Below are 23016 nucleotides of genomic sequence, written 5' to 3'. Positions count from 1 at the left end.
CTAAATCGGATCAATGACGCCTGCGCTCTTCGTGCACAAGATAAAGCTTGGGGTCCGCGAGTGAGGAAGGGTCCCGCGCTCGGCGCAGGCTCCGTGCGGCGCCCCAGGCCCGGCGGCTCGGCGCCCCTCCCTCGTCCTCCGCTCTCCCCTCCGCCTCCCCTGCTCCCCGCCCCTGCGCTTCTCGGCTTCAGCTTTTGCTGTCCTTCCCCCTGGCTCACGCCTCCCCGTGCCGGGGTCGCCACTCGCCGCTGCCCGAGTCCCTCGCCGCCCCCGCAGGCCCGGCCGAACCGCAGCGCGGGCGCCCGGCGCTCAACCCCGCGACCTCACGGAGCAGGATCGCCGGCTCGGACCGAAGCCACCCGCCCGCCGCCAGCCAGGTGAGAGCAGCCCGGAGGAGGCGGGGGCGCAGGCTTCTCTTCCGTGCGAATGGGGGCGGCGGGAGGCACGAGGGACCCGGTCCCTTTTCCTGGAAAGGAGGACCTGGGAGATTTTTCATGAAAGAGGCTCAAGGGCTTTTACTCCGAAGAGACGGGTGGAGGGCAGGTCTCACGGAAAGATGGCTTTGGGGCCATTCTAGGGCTTCTTTATTTTCCACGAGGAAGGGTTTATTGGCTGCCTCTGTGAAAGTGGGGCTCGCATTCTTGGAATGATGCCGGACTTTCAAGGAAGAGAGAAGGGGGTTCTGGCGCTGCCGGAGAGCAGGGCTAAGTGGGCAGCAAGGCGCTGGGGGCTCGGACGTGCCCTCAGCCGGACATCGCTGCACCGTCTCCACTGGTTCCGGGCTCTGGGTCTAGCCAGCTCCGTGTCCCAGTTTTTCTCTTTGAAGATGACTGTTTTGAGCTTCACCTGGACAGAGCTTTGTTGCAGCCATTTCCTTTCCTGGAGCTCTGACACCCACCTGACACCTTACCGTCCCCCTCTGACCTGCTGGGGAAAGAGGTGGTCAGGGGCAGGAATCCGGGGTTCCGGGATAGGTGCAGCGAGTATGAAAGGAAGGAAGGTCACTGGACACACAGAAAGACCCTTTGGCACTGAGGGCTCTATCAGACTTGGTAGGGAGGTGGCAAAGGATAGGGTGAGCAGGAGCTTCAGGAGCAGACGAGCAAGGAAAGCTGTGGGGCAGGGGGAGAGCAGCTACCACCGGGAGACAAAATGACAGAGGGTTTGCCTTTGTTTGCTTGCTAGCCTCCTCCTTCACTATAGATTCCAACACTCACTCACTCCCCTTGTCTTTTCTGTTTTAGCAAAAGGGGTCACTGAGGCGGGAAACACATTGGCTGGAGAAGCCTTTGTGTAAGAGGGAAAACTGGTGAAAAGAACACTGAATTTGAAATTTAAAAAACAAAACTGTCTAAGGCTTACTTTAGTGCTGTGTGGGTGACCTTGAGCCAAAACGTGGCCCCTTGTTTAGGCACTGGATTTCTCACCCATAAAATGGGACAGGGCGTATCTGTATGTCCGAAAGAGCGCTGTAAGAAAGGAATAGACCAATCTCTTGCCAGATGTGGTTTCCACCACTACAGATGGGCCCCTTTCCTCCTCCCTACCCTCACCAAGTAACGGGTAGGACATCTTCGTGAGAATCAGAAAAGTACCCTTCGGGAAGGAAGCACTGTTCGGCTGGACTCGAGGTCTTTATTGTGAGGCTCAAAGGGCAGAGCATTGTATTCCAACATCTGGGCAGGTGGAATGCAGGCTAGATTCCATCCTCAGGTGCACATCCAGGTGTGGGGCACAGCTGCCCTGGCATCTCTAAGAGACACAAGGCTACACACACTCCCAGGGTACTGCCCAGAAAAGCTCCGTGTCCCAAGCTGTCGCTAGCTTCCTTCCTGCTTGCCTCCACTTTGGAGCCTTCGGGCGGTCAGGCTTCAGAGCCTCTGCCCTACTTGAGTCCCATCATCAGAGTGACCCCCAGGGACTGGATGCCTTCACCAAGCTCTCCACTTACTGAGGCTCTGACCGCTTACGTCATTAACTTGATCACATCACTTTTCCCAGGGGAAAGAACAGAAGCATCTGGACACCTGGGACTCTCTGTCCCTGTACAGACCATGTTCACAATTACTGTCCGGGTATGCTTACCACAAGCTCGTGGGAGGGCCTCCACCATTCCAGTTACATGGATGAAGTCTTTCTCAGAGAGTTAAAAAAAAAAATGCCTGAGGTGACTGGGGCATGAGTTAGTGTCAAGAGTGCTTGTGGTTTATTACCTGAGGCTGGTACCCAGATCTAGTGTCCATCCACTCCATTCTACCACCACCACCACCAAACAGAGCCGATGACTTTGAACTTCACCATCCTGCCAAAGCCCTGCCAGTTTTATTTCGTTCTCTCTAGCCTCGGCAGTTGTGGCTCTCTCTTTCCCACAGGAGCCAGCCTCCAAGCACAAATGCACAAAGGGAGTTATCATCTCCCTTAAAAATTAAAAGAAATTTATGTATACGGGTGTTTTGCTTGCATGTGTGTCTATGTACCGTGTGTGTGCCTGCTGCTACTGGAGGCCAGAAGAGGGCATCAGATCTAGAGTTATTGATGGTTGTGAGCTACCATGTGGTGCTGGGAAATTAAACTTGGGTCCTCTTGAATGGCAGCTAAACTCTTAACTGCTGAGCCGTTTCTCCAGCTCCTCCTTACCTCATTCTGTTTTCATAGAAAAGGCACTAACTCAAAGCCCGGCCAGACCTCTGCAGTGCAGGAAGTACCCCAGGGAAATCTAGAGATCCTGTGGGTAGGAGGCCAGGAAAGGTTAGAGAGCAGCTCTCTCTCTCTGGTCACTCCCAGACAAGACTTAAAACGCTGTCATGGAAATTGACACAAAGAGCCAGTGTCTATTGTGAAGGGCAGGCCGGGGACCAGAGGAAATGCATCAGAAGTGCTGACTGTTGGAAACTTAGACTGTAACACCCAGAGAAGAGGGGGTGAGGAGAGAGGACAGGGCAGTAGGCCTCATGACCCAGAACACTTCAGCGTGTCTAGGACGCGGGCGCCAGGTCTTATCTGCAAAAGGATTCTCATGTTTAAAAACAAAAGTCTGTAGAATTATAGGCCTGATCCAATGGTTATGAAAAGGTGAACTCTGGACCAGCTAAGGATACCATTAGACATACCAATTCTCAGGCCTCGGTCCTGACTTAATAAATTCAAAGGCAGGAGACTGTAATAAGCCCTCCAGGTGAGACTGGGGCACCGTAAGTGAGAAGTAATGGCCTAGCCTAAGCATGAAGAATAAACGGAGAGCAAGTCATGGGTCAAGAGCAAGGCTGGGAGCGGAAGGTGGCAGCAGCAACTGCCCAACCCTCCTCCCCTGCCCGGGTCTTCTCTCCCCTCCCAGGTGCCATGCTGCTGCTCCTGCTGGGCTTCCTAAGCCCAGCGGCCTGCTGGGCACTGGGCCAGGTTGGCCCTGGCTCCTCGGAGCTGCGGTCGGCCTTCTCGGCGGCTCGCACCACCCCGCTGGAGGGCACGTCGGAAATGGCGGTGACCTTCGACAAGGTGTACGTGAACATCGGGGGCGACTTCGACGCGGCCACCGGGCGGTTCCGCTGCCGCGTGCCCGGCGCTTACTTCTTCTCCTTCACCGCGGGCAAGGCCCCGCACAAGAGCCTGTCGGTGATGCTGGTGCGCAACCGCGACGAGGTGCAGGCGCTGGCCTTCGACGAGCAGCGGCGGCCGGGCGCCCGGCGCGCCGCCAGCCAGAGCGCCATGCTGCAGCTCGACTACGGCGACACGGTGTGGCTGCGGCTGCACGGAGCCCCGCAGTACGCGCTGGGCGCGCCGGGCGCCACCTTCAGCGGCTACCTGGTGTACGCCGACGCCGACGCGCCTGCGCAGGGGCCCGCGCCGCCGGAGCCGCGCTCGGCCTTCTCCGCGGCGCGCACGCGCAGCCTGGTAGGCTCGGACGCGGGCCCCGGGCCGCGCCACCGGCCGGTGGCCTTCGACACCGAGCTGGTCAACATCGGCGGCGACTTCGACGCGGCGGCCGGCGTGTTCCGCTGCCGTCTCCCCGGCGCCTACTTCTTCTCCTTCACGCTGGGCAAGCTGCCGCGCAAGACGCTGTCGGTGAAGCTGATGAAGAACCGTGACGAGGTGCAGGCCATGATCTACGACGACGGCGCTTCGAGGCGCCGCGAGATGCAGAGCCAGAGCGTGATGCTGGCGCTGCGGCGCGGCGACGCCGTCTGGCTGCTCAGCCACGACCACGATGGCTACGGCGCCTACAGCAACCACGGCAAGTACATCACCTTCTCCGGCTTCCTGGTGTACCCCGACCTCGCCGCTGCCGGCCCGCCGGCCCTCAAGCCCCCCGAGCTCTGAGCCTCTGCTTGAAGGAGCTGGGGAGGGCCATGGGGCATGCATGCCGAGCCGGGACCGCGGCCCGAAAGCCCCACCGGCCAGAGCATGACAGCCTGCCCGGCATTCCTGGACTCTGCCAATAAAGTGGGGCTGCCCCTGTCAGCCCTTACGGCCCTGCCCTGTGTCATGACTGTGAAGCCTTTGCCTCCTCCCTTCCTCTCCCCAGGATGAGACAGGACCGCAATGACTAGGACAGCACATAGAGCCTAGCTGGGGGTCAGGCCTGTGAGAATTGGAAGTTAGGGAATTGACGCTATTCTAAATTCAAGTAGACCTCGCCTTCATGTCCACGACTAGTGCATCTCCCCATCTGACTTCTCACTGACCCGTGGGCCCATATTATGCCTTTCTGTAAGAAGCAGCAACATCCTACCACTCTAACCCATTAGGAACACAGGATTCAAGGAAATGGCATGTTCCTTCTTTCAGTAGGGCTTAAGACTGAGATGAAGGACTGATACTTCCCTCCTGCCCTCCCAGAATGGGGTGAGTGATTTGCTCAGAACACGTGTCAGTGTAAGTGGGCTTAGGCACAAAAACAAGATGGGCTCTGGGAGCCAAAACAGAATCGGGGCTCTAACCATATACAAGTGCGTGAGCCAGACTTCTCCCAGCTTCATTCCTTACTCAGAGGCGTTACATGTGAGGCTGGCTTGAGACAACACATTTTTTTTTCTATCCACTTCACAAAGAGGTGATGTTTTCCCACTTTTCCCTTTACTCCTCCGTAAATAGAGCTGTTGAAATCCAATCTCTATTCCCAGGCCACGAGGGGACTTAGCAAGCTCAGAGACCACTGAGCTTTTGTTAACTTTGAAATGAGTATATTAACACTGGGTGATGCTGGGCGCAGTGGCTCACGCCTGTCATCCCAGCAGAGGCAGGCAGATCGCTGTGAGTTCGAGGCCAGCCTGGTGTACACAGTAAGTCCAGGACAGCCAAGGCTACACAGAGAAACCCTGTCTCAAACAAAAAAGAAAAAAGAAAAAAAAAAAAAAAGAACTGGGTGACAATCAGCATACATGGTTCCTGTGTCTCACAGTACTGCCACGACAGGAGTTAGAGGACCTGACCTGATTTTACTTTGGGGGCAGCTTTTCTTTAGTGTGTATTAAACAGACTTTTCAACCTTGACCTCCGGACAGACATGCATGAACCCGTTGCCCGCCGGTCTTGCCCTTAGCACTGTGCTTATTGCCTAGACCCAGGCCTTAGCTGGGTGTAGGAAACAAGACAGGATAGGAATAAGCATGGGTGGTCAGGAGCCAGGGACTACAATAGGCTCAGATATCTGAAAAGGAGGAACCAGGAGCCAGATGGAGCCCCTGCCAGGGATGGGGAGGGTGAGGAAAAAGGGAAGGGTCAGGGGGATATGGTCAAGGATGGAGACCCAAGACCCCAAAGAAGGGGCTGGCCCTGGGGCACAAACCCTTGCAAGGTCCCAGCATGTTTCCTGTGCCAAGAGGGCAAAGACCTGGGCTCAATGACCCCTTTCCTCAGCCTCACTAGCCCTATGGAGCCAATAGACAGGACAAGCCTGAAAGGAGCAGGTGCTTGAAATCCCGAGGGCTAAGGGAAGGCCCAAAGATCCTGGAGTTGGTGAAGCCATCATTGCTGAGCACCTTTCAAGTCCCTGGGCATGTTGGTGCTGCAGGTCAAGCCTAAGTCGATGGCCTGGATCTGTGGATCCAAGCTCCTCATCCTCAATGTACAGCTTTCCCATGATTTCCAGTTCTCAGCCTAGAGCAGCTGCCAAGGGGTGGGCTGTCCTTAGGGATCAGGCATGGGAGCAAGAGTGTGCATGGAGTTGGGGAGGCCATAAGCTAGTAGTGGGACCCATGCTGGTTGTTCCCCACCCTGGACAGTTCTACCCTTCTTTGTCTCCTTCTAAACCCTGAATTTAGGATACCTGGACCCTCGCACCTCATAGTCCAAGCTAGGAAAAATAACCTCAAGCATCACTTCTGGGTCCTTTGTCTCCTGCAAGCCACCTCTCTCCATGGTGCTGTCCATGGACTGCCCTGGGGCAACAGAGAGGAATCAGATTCCTGCTGTCTACCACTCTGAACACCCAGCCTCCCAGATAGGCTCTTCTGCTGCCCAGGAGGCATATTTATCAGAAAAGTGCAGGATGCCATCTCGTGCCCCTTCCCTATTCCAAATACACATGTATGTATGCTGATGTCACCTTTCCAGGCATGCCAAGCCTGACTGCCCTCTTGGCAGATACCTAACTTAACTCCTATGACTTGCACAATGCCCATAGGCTTCCCACACCACCACCCACCACAATGCACATTAGTCTGGTACCCACCAGGCCCCCAGTTCCTCCTCTGGCATGTGAGGATCAAAAGAACCAATTGCACCTGCTGTCAGTCAGCAGCCTTTTCTTGGCTCCCAGACAGCCATCCTGAAGCCTGTAGCTGCATCATCCTGAAGTCACCCAGGCGAGGAGACCAAGGGCTACCACTAGACAAGGCAGGACTGTAGTGTCCCAGCCATGTCCTCTGACTCCCGCAGCAGCTCCCCGCTCCCTCATCTGCCTACCACAGCTCCAACTTCCCACTGCAGGCTCCTCTTGCATTCCTTTACGTGTCACTCTTCAAAGCTGAGTAGGGAAGGGCTGCCTATGGCCTCATTCACCTCCTGGTGGCTATTTTCACCCCTCAGAGATGGGGACTGTTCAGTTTTGGCAGAGTAGCATCTTGCTCAGATGGGTAAGATATGTAGCTAAGAAGACGACAGCTTCAGCTTGACCCTTGTGATGTATGGGATACATCAGAGGCAGCAATGCTGTTTCCCTGTCTGCTCTCTCACGATAGCATCTTACTGCAGAAGCCAGCCGGACACTCAGTCCGACCTGACACCTCGTCCAGCCCAGCCTCTGGGCTCCTCAGCTGCCAAAAGCATCAGCTGCATGTCCGGGTCTCCAGCTGCGTCACGGGTAGAACAGGAGTGCCCATGGGAGGCGCTCAGCACAAAGCCAACGGACTAGACTCTAGAGCAACTGGAGAAGGGAGCATTGTCTAGAGGACACACAGATAACTCGAGCTCCACAGTGCTTTTTGCCACAGCTTTGATAACTACTTACTAACAACAACTTTCTAGGCTTAAACCAGAAACCGGGAAGATTCCTTTAGCTTAAGAGTAAGTGGGTCTTACACTTGACTTATGAAACCCTATGAATGTTTGGGGGGGAGGACAGTAAATTGGGGTTTTCCTGGCCCCACCCAGGCCCCTGGATCTATCAGCTGTCGCCACACAGTCTGCTGAGATAAGGGCTTTCTTCAGCAGTTTCAAGGCCCTCCAGTGGTCACTAGAGACTATTCTGAACCTTAAGGACTGTGAAAACTGAATTACAGCTCCAGACCCCTCTAGAAATACATCTGGGCCCACAGATCACAATGTCTGTGACTGCAGCACATAGCCCCATTAAATACACAGCTGTGGCAGGGAACACCACCTCTTACCTGCCCTCTCCTGAGTGTGCCATTTCTACCCATTAGCAGCACATGAACTGGGGAAGAGGGATGGCTCATCAGATCAGAGAACTTGCTGCGGAGCCTGTGTTCAATTCCCAGAATCCAAATTATGGGAGAGAAACACTCCTGAAAATCACCCTTACCTCACCTATGTAGCCATCCCACCAAATAAGTTAATGTTCTAAAAATACACACAGGAAGCCCAGCACTGGTGGCCCATGACTTTTTTTGTGTGTTTGTTTTTGTTTTTTGAGACAGGGTTTGTGTGTGGCCTTGGCTGTCCTGGCTGCCGCTTTAGAGTCATGGGCTGCCAGGCTTGGTGGTGGTGGAGTACTCCCAGCACTCGAGGGCAGAGACAGATGGATCTACGTGTTTGAGGCTAGCCTGGTCTACAGAGTTATTTCTAGGACAGCCAGAGCTACACAGAGAAGCCCTGTCTTGAAAAAAACAAAACAACCTACCACAGAGGAAGTGGTGAATGTCCCTAGGGAGTTTATTTATACAGACAAGCATAGATAAGGAATTTTCCCTCTAGGACACATGCTTTTGGAGCTACTTGGCTTCAGGTTTCTTGTCTCCAGCTTCAAGCTTGAGACTCTCGGGTTGCTGACGGTAGGCAGGGAAGGCCTCCCAGGGGCTGTTCAGGTCAAACTTGCGGAATTCTTGGGCCAACTCCACTGGCTCAGCCACTATCCGCTTCACCTCGTCGTCGTAACGGAGCTGCAGGAGCAGAAGTTAGGACTGATGACTGAGGAGCTCACTCCACATGGCTCTGGGCGACTCCTGTAGTCCCTCCCCCTCTCCTTGTGACTTCCAGTACTCTTTACAGGCTGTCACTCCACCTCCATACACACTACCATCTGCTCAGACGTTCTCATAAACTAACTGAGGGATTCCCAAATGGCCTTTACTTTTTACATACTGCCAATTTGTTGACATACCTCTGCCCCCTCCCCCACAGCACAACTTGAGCTCTGAACTATTGGCTACTAGACTTGCTAGTCACCCAACCGTACACCTTAAAAGCTAACAGCAAGAACTGATTTCAGATTAGGCGCAGTCAGTGGCTGCAGAAAATATATTTAGGCAAGGAGTGATAGTGCTCTCCTTTAGTCCTAGCACTCAGAAGGTGAGAATCTCTGTTGAGGCCAGCCTAATCTACATAGTTCCAGGACAGGCAAGGCTACACAGAAACCCTGTCTTAAAAACAGATTAAGAAACAAATAAATAACTAACAGCCACACAACTTCAGCCCTGTGGCCTTAGCACTGTCACTGTGAAGAACTAAAGCGGTAGGGACTGGAGAGATGGCTCAACAGATAGAACACTTACTACTCTGGAGAGACCTGAGTTCCCAGCCTACATGCAGCTTACAACTGCCTCTACTCCAGCTCCAAGGGAAATGAGACATCTTCTGTCTCTGAGAGCATCTCTGTGCGCTCTCCCCCAATACAAACACATTCCAACACACACACACTTTAAAAATCTTAGCCGGACTGGGCAGTGGTGGCACATGCCTTTAATACCAGAACTCGGGAGACAAAGGCAGGTGAATCTCTGTGAGTTTGAGGCCAGCCTGGTCTAGAGAGTTCCAGGACAGCCAAGTCTAAAAAACCAAACAAAACAAAATACCAACAAAAACAAAACAGAGAAACCCAGGCTTGAAAAACAAAAAAAAACAAAAACAAAAACAACAAAAAAATCTTAGCCGGGCATGGTGGTGCACACCTTTAACCCCAGCACTCAGGAGACAGAGGCAGGCAAATATCTGAGTTCGAGGCCAGCCTGGACTACAAAGCAAGTCCAGGACAGCCAAGGCTACACAGAGAAGCCCTGTCTTGAAAACAAAAACAAAAACAAAAAAAACCCTTGAAAACCCAAACCAAAACTGTAACTATAATTGCAGAACTTGAAAGCCTGAGGCAGGAATATCTCTGAGTCTGGGACCAGCCTGAGCTACAAACACCCTGCCTACATACATCCCCACTAGGCTGGCCTCAAACCCACAGAGATCTCCTGCCTCTTGTCTCTGAGTGCTGGGATTAAAGACGTGTACCACCACCACCCAGCTTTTTTTTTTTTTTTTTTTTTTTTTTTCCTTTTTGAGACAAGGTTTAATTATATAGCCTCTGGTCGCCTGGAACTCACTATGTAGACCAGGCTGGTCTAGAATTCAAGAGATACCTGCCTGCCTCTGGCTAGGTCCAGGGGTTAAAGGCATTCACCACCATGCTTGGTCTACATCTATCTTTTTAAATGTTGGGATCCAAACTCAGGTCTTCGTGCTTATGCAAGAGGCACTTTGCCAACTGAGCCATCTTCCAGTCTTCCACTTACTAACAGGTCCTTGCCATGGCCAGTCTGGCCTTAAATACATCCTTCTCAGCTTCCCTAGTGTTGAGATCATAAGAACATACCAGTGTACCTGGCCCGCAGTAGCCATTCCTTTGTTGTTGTTTTTAATTTATTTATTTTTATTTTATGTGCATTGGTATTTTGCCTGCATGTATGTCTGTGTGAGGGTGTCAGATCTTGAAGTTATAGACAGGAATGAGCTGCCATGTGGGAATTGAACCCAGGTTCTCTGGAGGAGCAGTCAGTGCTCTTAACCACCGAGCCATCTCTCCAGCCCTTGTTTTGTTTTTTTGAGACTTGGTTTCTCTCTGTAGCCCTGGCTTCCCTGGAACTCACTCTGTAAACTAGGCTGGCCTTGAACTCAGAGATCTTCCTGCCTCTGTCTCCTGAATTCTGGGATTAAAGGCACGCACCAACACCTCCCGACTTTAAGTTGCCATTCTCAAAGGCTGAAATGTTAATTTCTCTGCCAAATCTTTAGTTCTTCAAATTTAGAAATTGGGACAGACTGTATCTTTGAGGTTGCCTCAATCATAAAATGATCATTACAAGGCAACCCATTTTGAGAACCCCTCCCTGATTCAGACATTTATTCTAATCAATAAACCTTGTTTGCAAGTTGGTGGTGGTGTAGACCTTTGATCTCAGCACAGGAAACAGAAGACAGGCAGATCTCTATGAGTTTGAAGCCAGCCTGGTCTTCAGAGTAAGTTCAACAACAGCCAGGGCTACAAAGAGAAACCCTGTCTCAAAAAACAAAAACATAAAAAAAATAATAAATTAAAAATAAAAAATCTTGTTTGCAGCCAGGCCAAAAAATAAATAAAATAAAATAAAAACCCACCATCAAAAACTAAAATGAAGCTGGGTGCAGTGGTGCATGCCTGTAATCCCAGTACTCAGGGAGGCAACGGCAGGCAGATCGCTGTGAAGCCAGCCTGGTCCACAAAGCGAGTCCAGGACAGCCAAGGCTACACAGAGAAACCCTGCCTTTTCCTGAAAAACCAAACAAAAAAAAAAAAGAAAAAAAAAAAAAAAAAAAGACAGAAAAATGATTAACAAGGGGCTAGAGAAATGGTCAGTAAGAGCACCACTATCCTTCCAAGACCCAGGTTCAATTCCCAGCACCAACATGGTGGATTATAACTCACTGAAACTTCAGTTTCAGGGCATCTGGCATACCGTCTTCTGGCTTCCACAGGTACCAAACACACATATACATACATGCAGGCAAAATCATATACATGAGTAAAAAAAAAATAAAATGCAATAATAATTACAATAGTGGCTAACTTTAACATTTACTATATACCAGGCTTTATATATCACGTAATGCCACCACATAGTTAAGTGCTTGCTGTTTCCATTATACAGATGAGAAAACTGTCCCTTGGCTAAATCAAATAACTTGCATCCCATTACAAAAATGAAATTAGGGTGGCAGCTCAGGCTCTTACACCACCGTAGCCTACTGAGCATATCCCCACCCTGTTCATGGCCTCCCAGGCTCTGTGACTGCTGCCCAGTTTTAAGGTTTGTTACCTCAACATAGCCAGAGAGAGGAAAGTCTTTCCGGAAAGGATGTCCCTCGAAGCCATAATCTGTCAGGATCCTTCTTAAGTCAGGGTGGTTGAAAAAGAAAACTCCAAACATGTCCCAGACCTAAAAAAGAGGGTTCTTTGGAGACCCGTCCGGGCCAGCAGCAGAGGAGTTGTCCTGCACCACAACGCGTAGTTGCAGTGCTGCGCCTCTGACCCAGAGGCAGGGCCCACTACACCCAGTAACTCACCTCCCTCTCATACCAGTTGGCCGCCTTGTGCACCGACACTACAGACTCAATGGGGGTCAGCTCATTTGCATAGGTCTTCACACGGATCCTCGTGTTGAAGCGCATAGACAGCAGGTTGTAGACAATCTAAGGTGAGAAGGAGCTGGAGGAACAAGGTGGCTATAGGATGGGGGTCTGAATGAGAGCTTCAGTTATTAAGATAAAACCAGTCAGATTCCGCCAGTCACCCTGCATTCTCTACAGAGACTTACAAAAAGGCTTGGGCCACAACCGCGGCTCTGTAAGTTAGTCACTGTGTCTTCCCTGTGGAAGCTCTCCCTGCCCACTTGCCCTAATCCTAATCCTCACTAGGTTAATTTCTGTTATTCTGTTCATCTGTTAAGATCCAACACAAGAATTGAGAAGGCTGAGGCAGGAGGACTGCTTACTTCAAGGTCAGTTTGGATGATATAAGGCACAACTGTTCTCTGTATCTAAGGAGCCTCCCAGGCTGCATGTCCTTCTGAGTATGCTTGATCTTCTTTATAATTGTAAGTGTGGTGATGTGAGTGTGTGCACAGCTTTGGTTCAGTTCAGAATGCACAGTGTGCATTCTGGGGCTAGAAAAAGTTTGTCAGGTTTGCAAAGCAAGCATGCCTATCTGCTGAGCCATCTTGCTAGCCTCCAATTTAACTTCTTGCCAGGAGTTATTGTAGTATAACTTATTAGCACTTCTATTTTATAACTTTCATCTAATATGTACTTTTTTTTTTTTTTTTTTTTTTTTTTTAGATAGGGTCTCACTATGTAACCTTGGCTGTTCTGGAACTTGCTATGTAGACTAGGCTGGCCTCAAACTTAAAGGTATATGTTACTATGCCTGGTTTTAATAGGTATGTTGTTTGGCTATTAGATCAGTGCTCATGTTTTAAACAAAATCCCTGTCATGATTTTTAAAGTAAAGCATATTATTACCTTAAAATAGACTATAGTTTGTAACACACTGAGGGTTTTCATATGGGCTCAGCTTTGTTCATGTTGACTGCAGAGATGTTTTAATTTCCTATACACAAGTTTGCTTAGTTGTTGTTGTGCTGATGTTTGTTTTTTATGGTCAAGGTTAAATACGCTAATATATAGTGTCTTTTTTTGGTGCTCGTGGTGCTGGGATTTAACCCAAGATTCTGTGCATGTTAGGCTTGTGCTCTGCCACTGAGCAATATTGCCAGGCCCCCAAACTTATTTTCAATTGCTTCTCTCACAACTCCTTCCTGAGTTCTTTGCTTTGAGTAATTATACCTGCAACGATAAGGAGCATTCTAAAGTCACCAACATAAATTCTACTTTAATATTATATGATCTTCCAGTTCTACTAGTTAACAGAAAAATAAATCCAAGACCAGCCAAAAAAGATCTTCTTGAACCATATAATAGCAAATCCCCAACTGTGGGTATAACTCAATGGTAGAGTGCTTGACCAGCAAGTATAACGCTTCAGGGTCAATGCCCAGTGTACACACATACACATGTGTGTAAACATTATTTATATATTTATTTTTTTGAGACCAGTTTTGCCTATCCTGGAACTTGCTATGTACACTAGGCTGGCTTCAAACTCACAGGGATCTGCCTGCCTCTGCCTCTGCCTCTGCCTCTGCCTCTGCCTCTGCCTCTGCCTCTGCCTCCCAAGTGCTGGGTGCATATGCCACCACACCCAGTATAAACTTAATTTCTATAAAACCAAGCAGAGCATGATGACATGGACCTATAGTTCCAACTATTCAGTAAGATGAGTAGTTCCAGGCCAACATAGTGAAACCCTGCCTTAAAAACAAAGAAAAAGATGGAAAATGAAAAGAAGGAATAACCAAAAATGAACAGAAATCCTGCTGTGCTCTATGTAACCCAGACTGAAAGTGAAAATGAGGAGACTCTGGTTTCCATGGTAGCTGTCACTCAGGAAATCTATGCCCTTTCTTACCGTAACTCTAAATCTCACCTATCTTTTTTTTAAGTTAGTATCTCATCTCATCCTGCCCTAGTTATCCTTGATCCTGTGTAGATGTAGATGACCTTGAACTGTCCTCACATCCCAAGGGCTAAGTTAGATGTGTACCAATACACCAATACTGCTGGAGATCAAACCAGGGCATTGTATGTGCTAGGCAAGGACCCTACCAACTGGGCTACATATCCTAGCCCCAAATTTCTCAATCTCTCTCTTTTCTCTGTGTAACAGCCCTGTCCTGGAACATTCTTTGTAGACCAGGCTAGCCTCAAACTCACAGAGCTCCACCTACCTTTGTCTCCCCAAGTGCTGGGACTAAAGGTGTGCATCACCACACCCAGCATCCCAAACCTCATATTTAACTGACCTCAAAACGGTTCTGCCTGGTTGGGACATCCACTGCCGTCAAGTCAGCCAATGATTTGAACTGTGCATTGGTGTGGTCCTTGAGGAAAGTCAGCACTGGGATGACTCCATCAGGATGGATACAGATTTCTAACTCATTAAGGCAGGTCACCTGCAGATACAGAAAGGCATTGTGCAGAGAGGAAGTAGCTGCTATGGAGTAGCTGATTTCAGCTGGAGTCACATAGTTTAAGGTGGGTGGTTTACAACTTTCCTAATGCTGTGACCTTTAATACAGTTTTTCATGTTGTGGGAAGCCCAACCATAAAACTATTTTTTTGTTGCTACTTCATCACTGTAATTTTGCTACTGTCATAAATCGAAACATAAATGTTTTCTGATGGTCTTCGGAAATCCCAACTGGGTTACAACCCACAAGTTAAGAACCACTGGCTCAAGATGAAGAAATAAGTGACATGGTGGATTCCTGACCCAGACCTGAGGCCAATGAGCATTACCTGAACTTGTTGGACATACTTGGGTAGGATTTCAGCCACATATTCTCCAAATGCTGAGAGCTGCTTATGGGCCACAGCATTCCAGGTTCTGACAGTGGCTGGAAAGAAAAAAGCATAAAGAGAAAAGGTAGCAACCAGCCTCTAGTCTTTCAAACTTAAAATAAATAGATATATAGTTTTTTTTAAAAAAAGGATTTGCATTCAATAGGACTTTCTAAAGAATCTTCATTAAAACAAACAAATAAACAAACAAAAAAAACTGCTTAGGGAGACAGAGGCAGGCAGATCTCTGTGAGTTAGAGGCCAGCCTGGTCTACAAAGGAAGTCCAGGATAGCCAAGGTTGTACAGAGAAACCCTGTCTTCAATGGACAAACAAAACACAAAAACAAAAAACAAAACTTACTTTTGGGCTGGAGAGATGGCTCAGCAGCACTGGCTGCTCTTCTAGAGGTCCTGAGTTCAATTCCCAGCAACCACATAGTGGCTCACAACCATCTATAATGAGATCTGGTGCCCTCTGGCATGCAGGTCTACATGCAGACAGGGCATTGTCTACATAATAAATAAATCTTAAAACAACAACAACAGCTTACTTTCATTTTGGTGTTTTGCCCGCATATATGGCTATGTACACACAAGTGCCTGATGCTCACACAAAGGCCAGAAGAATGTCAGATCCCCTGAGACTGTAGTTATAGATGGTTGTGAACTGACATGTGGGTTCTGGGAATCAAATCTGGGCCGCCCCTTCAAGCCCTCCCTGAAGAATCTTAGAGGCACAGGTACAAAGTACCTTCCAGGGATTAGGAAGTGATTAAAACTCGGGGGAAACAGCACTTTTCTTTCACAGTACAGAGAGACTCTTGTTACTGTAGTTGGGGATCTTTGCTTCCTTTCTACACAATTCCACAGCTGTTTCTCACACTTCTTGTATTCATGAGAACAAAGCAACAGTTTCAGCTCTCCTATCAGACTCAGAGCTCTTTAAAGATGGGAACCAGACTTCTGTTTCTCTTTCTCTCCTTGGTAATTGCTTATACCACATTCTTAATCAAAGAACTAAAGTGCTGAAGAACTCTGAAAGATTCTCTCATTGCCCACATTCCATTGTCAGTCCCTTTGTGTATCAATAAGAAAATAGATGTCCAGAAGTGGAAAAAATCCAGGTTCTCGGTTTCCCAGTGTGATTCTATTGACTGAAATTAAAATCACCACATGGTCATTCAATTACTTGAGCACCCACACATCACAGTATCAATAAGTATTTTCTGCAGTGGGAAAAAGGCAGACCTGCTTTGTCAGTCACTGGAGCTGTGAACTGAAAAATCTAATTATCTGGACTGTTTCACGATCTATACATCTATATGGACAGAAAAATACTATGCGTCTCACGAGGTTGTTATGAAGTTCAAAGGAGATCATTCACTATAAGCCTCAACGCCTGAAGGTACCTAGTAAGTACTAAATTGATGTGAGCTCCTAATATTCTGGACTCTGGGTCTCAAAAGTTTTGTTGCCTGCCCTCAAAGAGCTGACAGTTTAATCGGAGAAAGAATCAAGAAAACGGGCAGAGGGCGATCAAGATCGGGAGGGAACAAGTATCTAGCACACAGGAAGTTCTCGATTCTAACAGAAGGTGGAGACCATAGCAATCTCCAAGGACAAGAAGAGATTTGACAGGAGGGAAGGGCATTCCAGGGCAAGGACAAACGTCAGACAGAAACAATGAAAGGTCCCTGCTAACGTTGCAGAGAAAAGCGCTGTTCGCACATACTCACGGCGCGTGTCAGCTGCCTCACTCTCCCTCCTCACTCGCTGCAACGCTACAGAGGGTCGCCCAGCCCCTGCACAGGGAGATAAAAGGCACAAAGGCGCGGGTAAGACCCGAGGAGGTCTCCGTGCTAGGTACGCCCATGGTCTCAGCCTGAAGTTCCTTGCTCACCCCTAGCTAAGGAAGCGGCCGCCCCGAGCCTACGCCACCAGACCCTGGCTGCGGCAGCCGCCATATTCCGCAAGGTGCCTACAAAGTAGCGGGAGAACGCACAGGCCACGGACCCTCAAGGGCACGGACCGGAAGTGGAAATGTGCAATGGATCTTCTTCCGGGCAGTCGCGGGGCGGGAAGCAGAGGTTCCGGATCTGGGTACTGGCATGAAAGGAAGTAACGCAGGTAAGAAAGACCCGCAGGTGGGGAAACCGTGAAGTGTACGTAGCCCTAGCAGGGCACAGCGGTGGCCGAAGAGAAGAAGACGCAAAGAATCGTACGGGTGAGAGAAAGGGACAGGGTGGGCGTTCTGGGTCCTAATTTCCACACCGCTCCCCAGCTCCTGAACTAAGCTTTTGATGAGGTGGGTGGGGGGAGACGATGGACAGTTTCCTTGGAGACCGTTTCCTAGGCGACTCTAGGTGGCGCGGTCAGGTTGCACAGGGTTATGGACTTACTTGTGCCCCCGGCCTGGGACGGCTGGGCACTCCCGAGCTTCTTTAGGAACTCATTGGGGCGAGTAGGTAAGTAGGGAACAGCAGCTTAGAAAAGAGTAGAAGTGGAAGTAATGGATGTCCAGGCCCAGGCCTCAGGATCGGAATGTCTGCACTATTGTGTCCGGGCAAGGAGGGAATTAACCACAGTAACTGGATGTCTTGTTTTATTTACTTTCTTCTTCTTTAATTATGCTTCCTCAGAGTCTCACTAGTTATATATCCAAATGATTTGGTTTTAAGCTCATAGACTTCCTCTTTCATCTCTTTCATGGGCTGACCCAAGTCCCAAGTTTTTTGTTACATTATCATCAAGAATATCAGATTTTCCCTCAAGGAAAAATAACAGAGATGGAACTTTAATTGAATTCATTGGAGGCGAGGACAAACTGCAGGAATGTCAATAGACCATGTTGGCAGGGCCAGGAATAAGGCCAGTCTGGATCCACTTTGCTCTCATTTCCTCCTTCCCCCTATCTTGAGTTGGACAGTTGGATTTATGGACTATGTCTGTGAATTACCCAAATACTTAGGGTGGTATTGCTTTGCAGATAGTTGGCAGAGAGAGAAGTTGCCTACCATGGAGTCACCAGAGGAGCCTGGAGCATCCATGGATGAAAACTACTTTGTGAACTATACTTTCAAAGACCGCTCTCACTCAGGCCGAGTCGCTCAGGGCATTATGAAACTGTGTTTAGAGGAGGAGCTCTTTGCTGATGTCACCATTTCAGTGGAAGGCCGAGAGTTTCAGCTCCACCGGCTGGTCCTGTCAGCTCAGAGCTGCTTCTTCCGATCCATGTTCACTTCTAACCTGAAGGAGGCTCACAACCGGGTGATTGTGCTACAAGATGTCAGTGAGTCTGTTTTCCAGCTCCTGGTTGATTATATATACCACGGGACTGTGAAACTTCGAGCTGATGAGCTGCAGGAAATTTATGAGGTGTCAGACATGTATCAGCTGACGTCCCTCTTTGAGGAATGTTCTCGGTTTTTGGCACGCACAGTACAAGTGGGAAACTGCCTTCAGGTGATGTGGCTGGCAGACAGGCACAGCGATCCTGAGCTCTACACTGCTGCCAAGCACTGTGCCAAGACCCACCTGGCCCAGCTGCAGAGCACGGAGGAGTTCCTCCACTTGCCCCACCATCTACTCACAGATATCATCTCAGGTAAGTTCATAGAGGGTCTTATCATACCCAACTATGCAAGAAATGATGTTCGGGTTCAGGAGAACCTCAAGTTTAGGTAACTAACAGTTGTCAGTTTATATTATCATCCCCTTCTGGGCAGAGATTCAGATGCGGGTGGAGGTTCAGTGTTGAGAATAGTGTAGTTGCTGTTTAGACAGCATGCTTCACAGCAGCTAAAGAATAAAGGCTGCATCACTTTCCCACAATAGGAAGTCAAGTGTCTGATGTCTTCATCAAGATATCCTGGACCTTCAAGGCCTATAGGACTAGTTACTTAAATAAGCTGATGGAGATGCTTATGAATCAAGATATCTGAAATAGGAAAACATTTGGGAATCAGCTTTAGGTAACAATGCTGCTCTTGCCAGTGAGGTGGAACTATACTTTAGATGTGCACTGTATAGCCTGGTAGGTGACTGCTGAGGCATATGGGAGCCTATTATGCCATCTACTTTTCTTTTAAAAAGCAAGGCAGAGCTAGTGGTATAAATCACCACTAGTGGTGATAGAGCACTTCCCTGGTGTACATGAGACCCTGGGTTTGATCCCAACACTGCCAAATGCCAGTGGTAGGGCAATTTCAAGTTAACTTCATGTCTGTATGGGATACATACATAAACAGACACACTAATGGTGGTCTAATAAAGTGGCTCAAGTCCTTTTTTATTTTTTATTTTTTTCCTTTGAGACAGTGTCTCTTTACATAGCCCTGGCTGTCATGTATTTCACTATGTAGATCAGAATAGCCTTGAAATCTCAGAGATCTGCCTGGCTCTGCCTCCCAAGGGCTAGAATTAAAGGCATGCTCTTCTACAGCTAGCTTATGGCTCAAGTCTTGACAGTTCCTTTAAGATTGTCATTGATAAGGCTAGATAGATGGCTCAGTTGTTAAAAACAGTTGTTGCTCTTGCCCTTGTTATTCTTACAGAGGACTATGGTTCAATTCCCACAACCCATGTGGTGGCTTACAACCATCAGTAACTCCAGTTCCAGGGCATCTGATGCCATCTTCTGACCTTCATGGGCACCAGGCATGCATGTGGTGCACAGATATGTGCAGGCAAAACACTCATATATAAAATATTTTTTACAGAATTACAAAACAAAACCCAGTAATATTGTCATTGACCATACTTTTCTTTTGGCTCTCACAGATGGGGTTCCATGTTCCCAGAACCCAACAGAGGCAATAGAAGCCTGGATCAATTTCAATAAAGAAGAAAGAGAAGCTTTTTCAGAGTCACTCAGGACTAGCTTGAAGGTAGGGATTGGGGTGCCATAATCTCTGTGTATTCCCGCCCTCAGTGGCCTTTTTTCCTTTCTTTTTTGGCAGGGGGGAATGTGTGTCTCTTGGTGTTTGTGTGGGGGTCAGAGGACAACTTGCAGGAGTCAGTTCTCTTCTTCCACTATGGGGGTCGCGAGGATCAAATACAGGTGCTCAGGCTTGGGGCAAGTGGCTTTACCTACTGAACCATCTCACCAGCCCAACCTGGCTGTGATTGTGTGTGTGTGTGTTTGCACAAGTGTGTAGAGGTATAGATGTGCAGAAAGCAGGCTATCAGGGGTCTTCCTTGAGACAGTGTCTCTTACAGAAGTTTACCATTTTGGCTGGGCTGGCTAGCCAGTCAGCAAGCTTCCAGGATCTATTTCTCTCTGATCCCTCAAGCTGGGGTTACGGGCATGTACAACCATGTCCAACTTTTTCTGTGGATGCTGGAGATTTTGTAGGGGTGCTCAGGTCCTCATCTTGTACATCAAGTGCCCTTCACTCCTTAAGCCATCTTCTAAGCCTCTGACCTGGCCTCTTGTGATAGCCAATGAGTACCAGTTTGAAGTTAGTAAGAACTGGGGAATCAGATGTGTTTTCTTTTTTTTTTTTTCCCCCCAGAGCTGAGGATTGAACCCAGGGCCTTGTGCTTGCTAGGCAGGCACTCTACCACTGAGCTAAATCCCCAACCCCAACATGTGTTTTCTTATCCCACAAACCATCAGTTAATGAGCTTCAAAGCTTCAAAGCTTTTGCTGTCTTCTCTGATGCTACCTTCTTGAAATAACTGCTTTCATCAAGTTAAGCTTCAGTCAGATGTGGTGGTTCAGCGGTGCAGCAGTGTAGAGCTCAGGATCGCTGTGCCTGTCTGCCAGCCACATCACCTGAAGGTAGTCTCCCACTTGTACTGTGCGTGCCAAAGACCGAGAACATTACTCAAAGAGAGATGTCAGCTGATGCATGTCTGACACTTCACAAATCATCAGCTCATCAGCTCGAAGTTTCACATTACCATGGGATAGGGACTGTGGACATGAAGGCAGGAGGATCAGCCTCAGTTACATACTTAGTTCAAGGCCAACATAGGCTATATAAGATTGTATTAAAAAAAAAAAATATATATATATATATATATATATGGGATGTAAGTTCTGGCTTTGATTTCTAATATTGAAAATCAAAAAAGTAGGTCTGGAGAGATGGCTCAGAGTTTAAGAGCATGGGCTGCTCTTCCAGAGAGATCTTGAGTTCAGTTCCCAGCAACCACATGGTGGCTCACAACCATCTATAATGAGATCTGGTGCCCTCTTCTGGTGTGCAGGTGTACATGCAGACACAACATTGTATACATAATAAATTAAAAAATAAAATATAAAAAATTAAAAAAAAAAAGAAAAACAAAAAAGTAGTAAGAACAGATGTGATACATACCTATAATCCCCCTTGGAGGCTGAAGCAGAAGAATCTAAGTATGAACAGTTTGTGCGCCATAGAAAGATCTTATTTGAATAAATATGTAAATAAATTGAATTGTAGGGATGAACAAAACAGATTCTCTGCCCTAGCATAAAATGCCCAGAAGAGAGTAGTTAAGGGAAAGTCAAGACGTGAGGCCTGGACCTTTCAGGATACCTGTCTTAGAAGTCTTCATATGAGCTGATGTCATCATTTCAATTTTGCCAACAGGAAATTGGGGAGAATGTGCACATTTACCTTATCGGGAAAGAGTCATCTCGCACCCACTCATTGGCTGTGTCCTTGCACTGTGCAGAAGATGACTCCATCAGTGTAAGTGGCCAAAACAGCTTGTGCCACCAAATCACTGCAGCCTGCAAGCATGGTGGAGACTTGTATGTGGTGGGAGGGTCCATCCCACGGCGCATGTGGAAATGTAACAATGCCACCGTTGACTGGGAGTGGTGTGCCCCTTTGCCGCGGGACCGCCTCCAGCACACCCTGGTGTCTGTGCCCGGGAAGGACGCCATATACTCACTGGGTGGCAAGACCCTCCAGGACACCCTTTCCAATGCAGTCATCTACTACCGGGTAGGCGACAACGTGTGGACGGAGACCACCCAGCTAGAGGTGGCTGTATCTGGGGCTGCTGGGGCCAACCTCAACGGGATCATCTACTTACTAGGGGGCGAGGAGAATGACCTAGACTTCTTTACCAAACCTTCCCGACTCATCCAGTGCTTTGACACAGAAACTGACAAGTGCCATGTGAAGCCCTATGTACTGCCTTTTGCAGGCCGCATGCACGCAGCAGTACATAAGGATCTGGTGTTCATTGTGGCTGAGGGGGACTCTCTGGTGTGCTATAATCCCCTTTTAGACAGCTTCACCCGGCTCTGTCTTCCCGAGGCCTGGAGCTCTGCCCCATCCCTCTGGAAGATTGCCAGCTGTAATGGAAGCATCTATGTCTTCAGGGATCGCTATAAGAAGGGGGATGCCAACACCTATAAACTCGACCCTGCCACTTCAGCTGTAACTGTCACAAGAGGCGTTAAGGTGCTGCTCACCAACTTGCAGTTTGTGCTGGCCTGAGACAGTGATGGGAAGATCAGCTAACCCCTGCGCCCTCCCCTCTTCTGTGCATACCTGGTCAAATCTGAAGCACCCCCACCCCAGCTCAGAGTAATGTGTTAGTTTGGGCATACGTGAGGAAGGCAGCCCCTCAGCCTGCCCCCAGGCTCATGGGGTGCTCTGTTTAGGGCTTTTCACACTACTGCTGCTTGAACTCTGCCATTATCCCCTGTGATCCTGTGCCTCACTTCAGACTGCTTAGAGCCAACCTCTTCTCAGATTTAGGCACGGCCTCCCCTTACCAGATCAGTGTTAAAAAGAAGCACCTTGGTTCCCATGCAGAAAGAAAGTGGCCCGTTCCTTTTGTTTGTAGCCAGCAAAGGGCCAGTTGTCACTCTTCCACAAAGAATTAAGTATTAGAGTTTTCCTTCAGGATTTGGATGGGATGGTGGACTAAGCTAAAAATGTACTTCACCAGCAAGAATCAACTCGGGAATTCAGGACGTTCCTTCTAATGTTTTCTCATCTCTTGTCGGGAAAAGAAACTGTGGTTTGATTTTTGGCTTATATAAACAGATAAGCCAGAAAGTAGAAACAATTATTTCTGATTAATAGCAGAAACTGTTTTCCAAACTCAAATATATACAATCCCTGGTCTTTTAAAAACTCTAAGCTAAATCAAGAGTTAGGAACTGTTCATACAAATAAAAGTTTTTGAAATTATAT

General features: G+C 48.6%; 4 protein-coding genes across 6 annotated transcripts; 2 read left to right on the top strand and 2 right to left on the bottom strand.

The window, feature by feature from the left end:
• The first annotated feature begins 158 nt into the window (after positions 1-158).
• C1qtnf4 (C1q and TNF related 4) lies at positions 159-11242 on the top strand. Its single transcript, XM_021640807.2, has 2 exons — positions 159-377; positions 3335-11242. Exon 2 carries the CDS (start codon positions 3340-3342, stop codon positions 4312-4314), a length of 975 nt encoding a protein of 324 aa, XP_021496482.1. The 5' UTR covers positions 159-377; positions 3335-3339; the 3' UTR covers positions 4315-11242.
• Positions 5612-6076, bottom strand: Fam180b (family with sequence similarity 180 member B). The gene is given in 4 exon segments (XM_021640823.2): positions 5612-5879; positions 5881-5937; positions 5939-5997; positions 5999-6076. Coding segments are annotated over 4 exon segments (462 nt in total).
• Positions 8304-16912, bottom strand: Ndufs3 (NADH:ubiquinone oxidoreductase core subunit S3). The gene is made up of 7 exons (XM_021640821.2): positions 16773-16912; positions 16609-16674; positions 14830-14927; positions 14334-14483; positions 11980-12105; positions 11733-11852; positions 8304-8555 (listed from the first exon to the last, which is right to left on the bottom strand). Exons 1-7 carry the CDS (start codon positions 16834-16836, stop codon positions 8388-8390), a joined length of 792 nt encoding a protein of 263 aa, XP_021496496.1. The 5' UTR covers positions 16837-16912; the 3' UTR covers positions 8304-8387.
• Positions 16872-23013, top strand: Kbtbd4 (kelch repeat and BTB domain containing 4). Of its 3 annotated transcripts, none has more exons than XM_021640820.2 (4): positions 16872-16999; positions 17859-18476; positions 19652-19758; positions 21451-23013. In XM_021640820.2, the coding sequence occupies exons 1-4, from the start codon at positions 16981-16983 to the stop codon at positions 22309-22311; spliced, it is 1605 nt and encodes a 534-aa protein (XP_021496495.1). In that variant the 5' UTR covers positions 16872-16980; the 3' UTR covers positions 22312-23013. The 3 variants fall into 3 exon arrangements, with proteins under 3 accessions (XP_021496495.1, XP_021496493.1, XP_021496494.1); XM_021640818.2 differs by having other exon boundaries at positions 16942-17096; XM_021640819.2 differs by having other exon boundaries at positions 16959-17096; positions 17863-18476.
• Positions 23014-23016: the final 3 nt, after the last annotated feature.

The sequence above is a fragment of the Meriones unguiculatus genome, chromosome 18 (genome assembly GCF_030254825.1).
Source record: "Meriones unguiculatus strain TT.TT164.6M chromosome 18, Bangor_MerUng_6.1, whole genome shotgun sequence".
Classification (NCBI taxonomy): domain Eukaryota; kingdom Metazoa; phylum Chordata; class Mammalia; order Rodentia; family Muridae; genus Meriones; species Meriones unguiculatus.
The sequence above is the reverse complement of the archived record's forward strand: the minus strand, read 5'-3'. Positions and strand labels throughout refer to the sequence as shown.

Bases quoted from the DNA above. Each gene is read 5' to 3' on its own strand.
- C1qtnf4 (XM_021640807.2), top strand. From the start codon at position 3,340: ATGCTGCTGCTCCTGCTGGGCTTCCTAAGCCCAGCGGCCTGCTGGGCA.
- Kbtbd4 (XM_021640820.2), top strand. The intron at 18,477-19,651 runs GTAAGTTCATAG...TGGCTCTCACAG, and splicing joins ACTCACAGATATCATCTCAG to ATGGGGTTCCATGTTCCCAG. The intron at 19,759-21,450 runs GTAGGGATTGGG...TTTTGCCAACAG, and splicing joins CACTCAGGACTAGCTTGAAG to GAAATTGGGGAGAATGTGCA.
- Ndufs3 (XM_021640821.2), bottom strand. From the start codon at position 16,836: ATGGCGGCTGCCGCAGCCAGGGTCTGGTGGCGTAGGCTCGGGGCGGCC. The intron at 16,675-16,772 runs GTGAGCAAGGAA...CTCCCTGTGCAG, and splicing joins GGCCGCTTCCTTAGCTAGGG to GGGCTGGGCGACCCTCTGTA. The intron at 14,484-14,829 runs GTAATGCTCATT...CTGTATCTGCAG, and splicing joins AGTATGTCCAACAAGTTCAG to GTGACCTGCCTTAATGAGTT.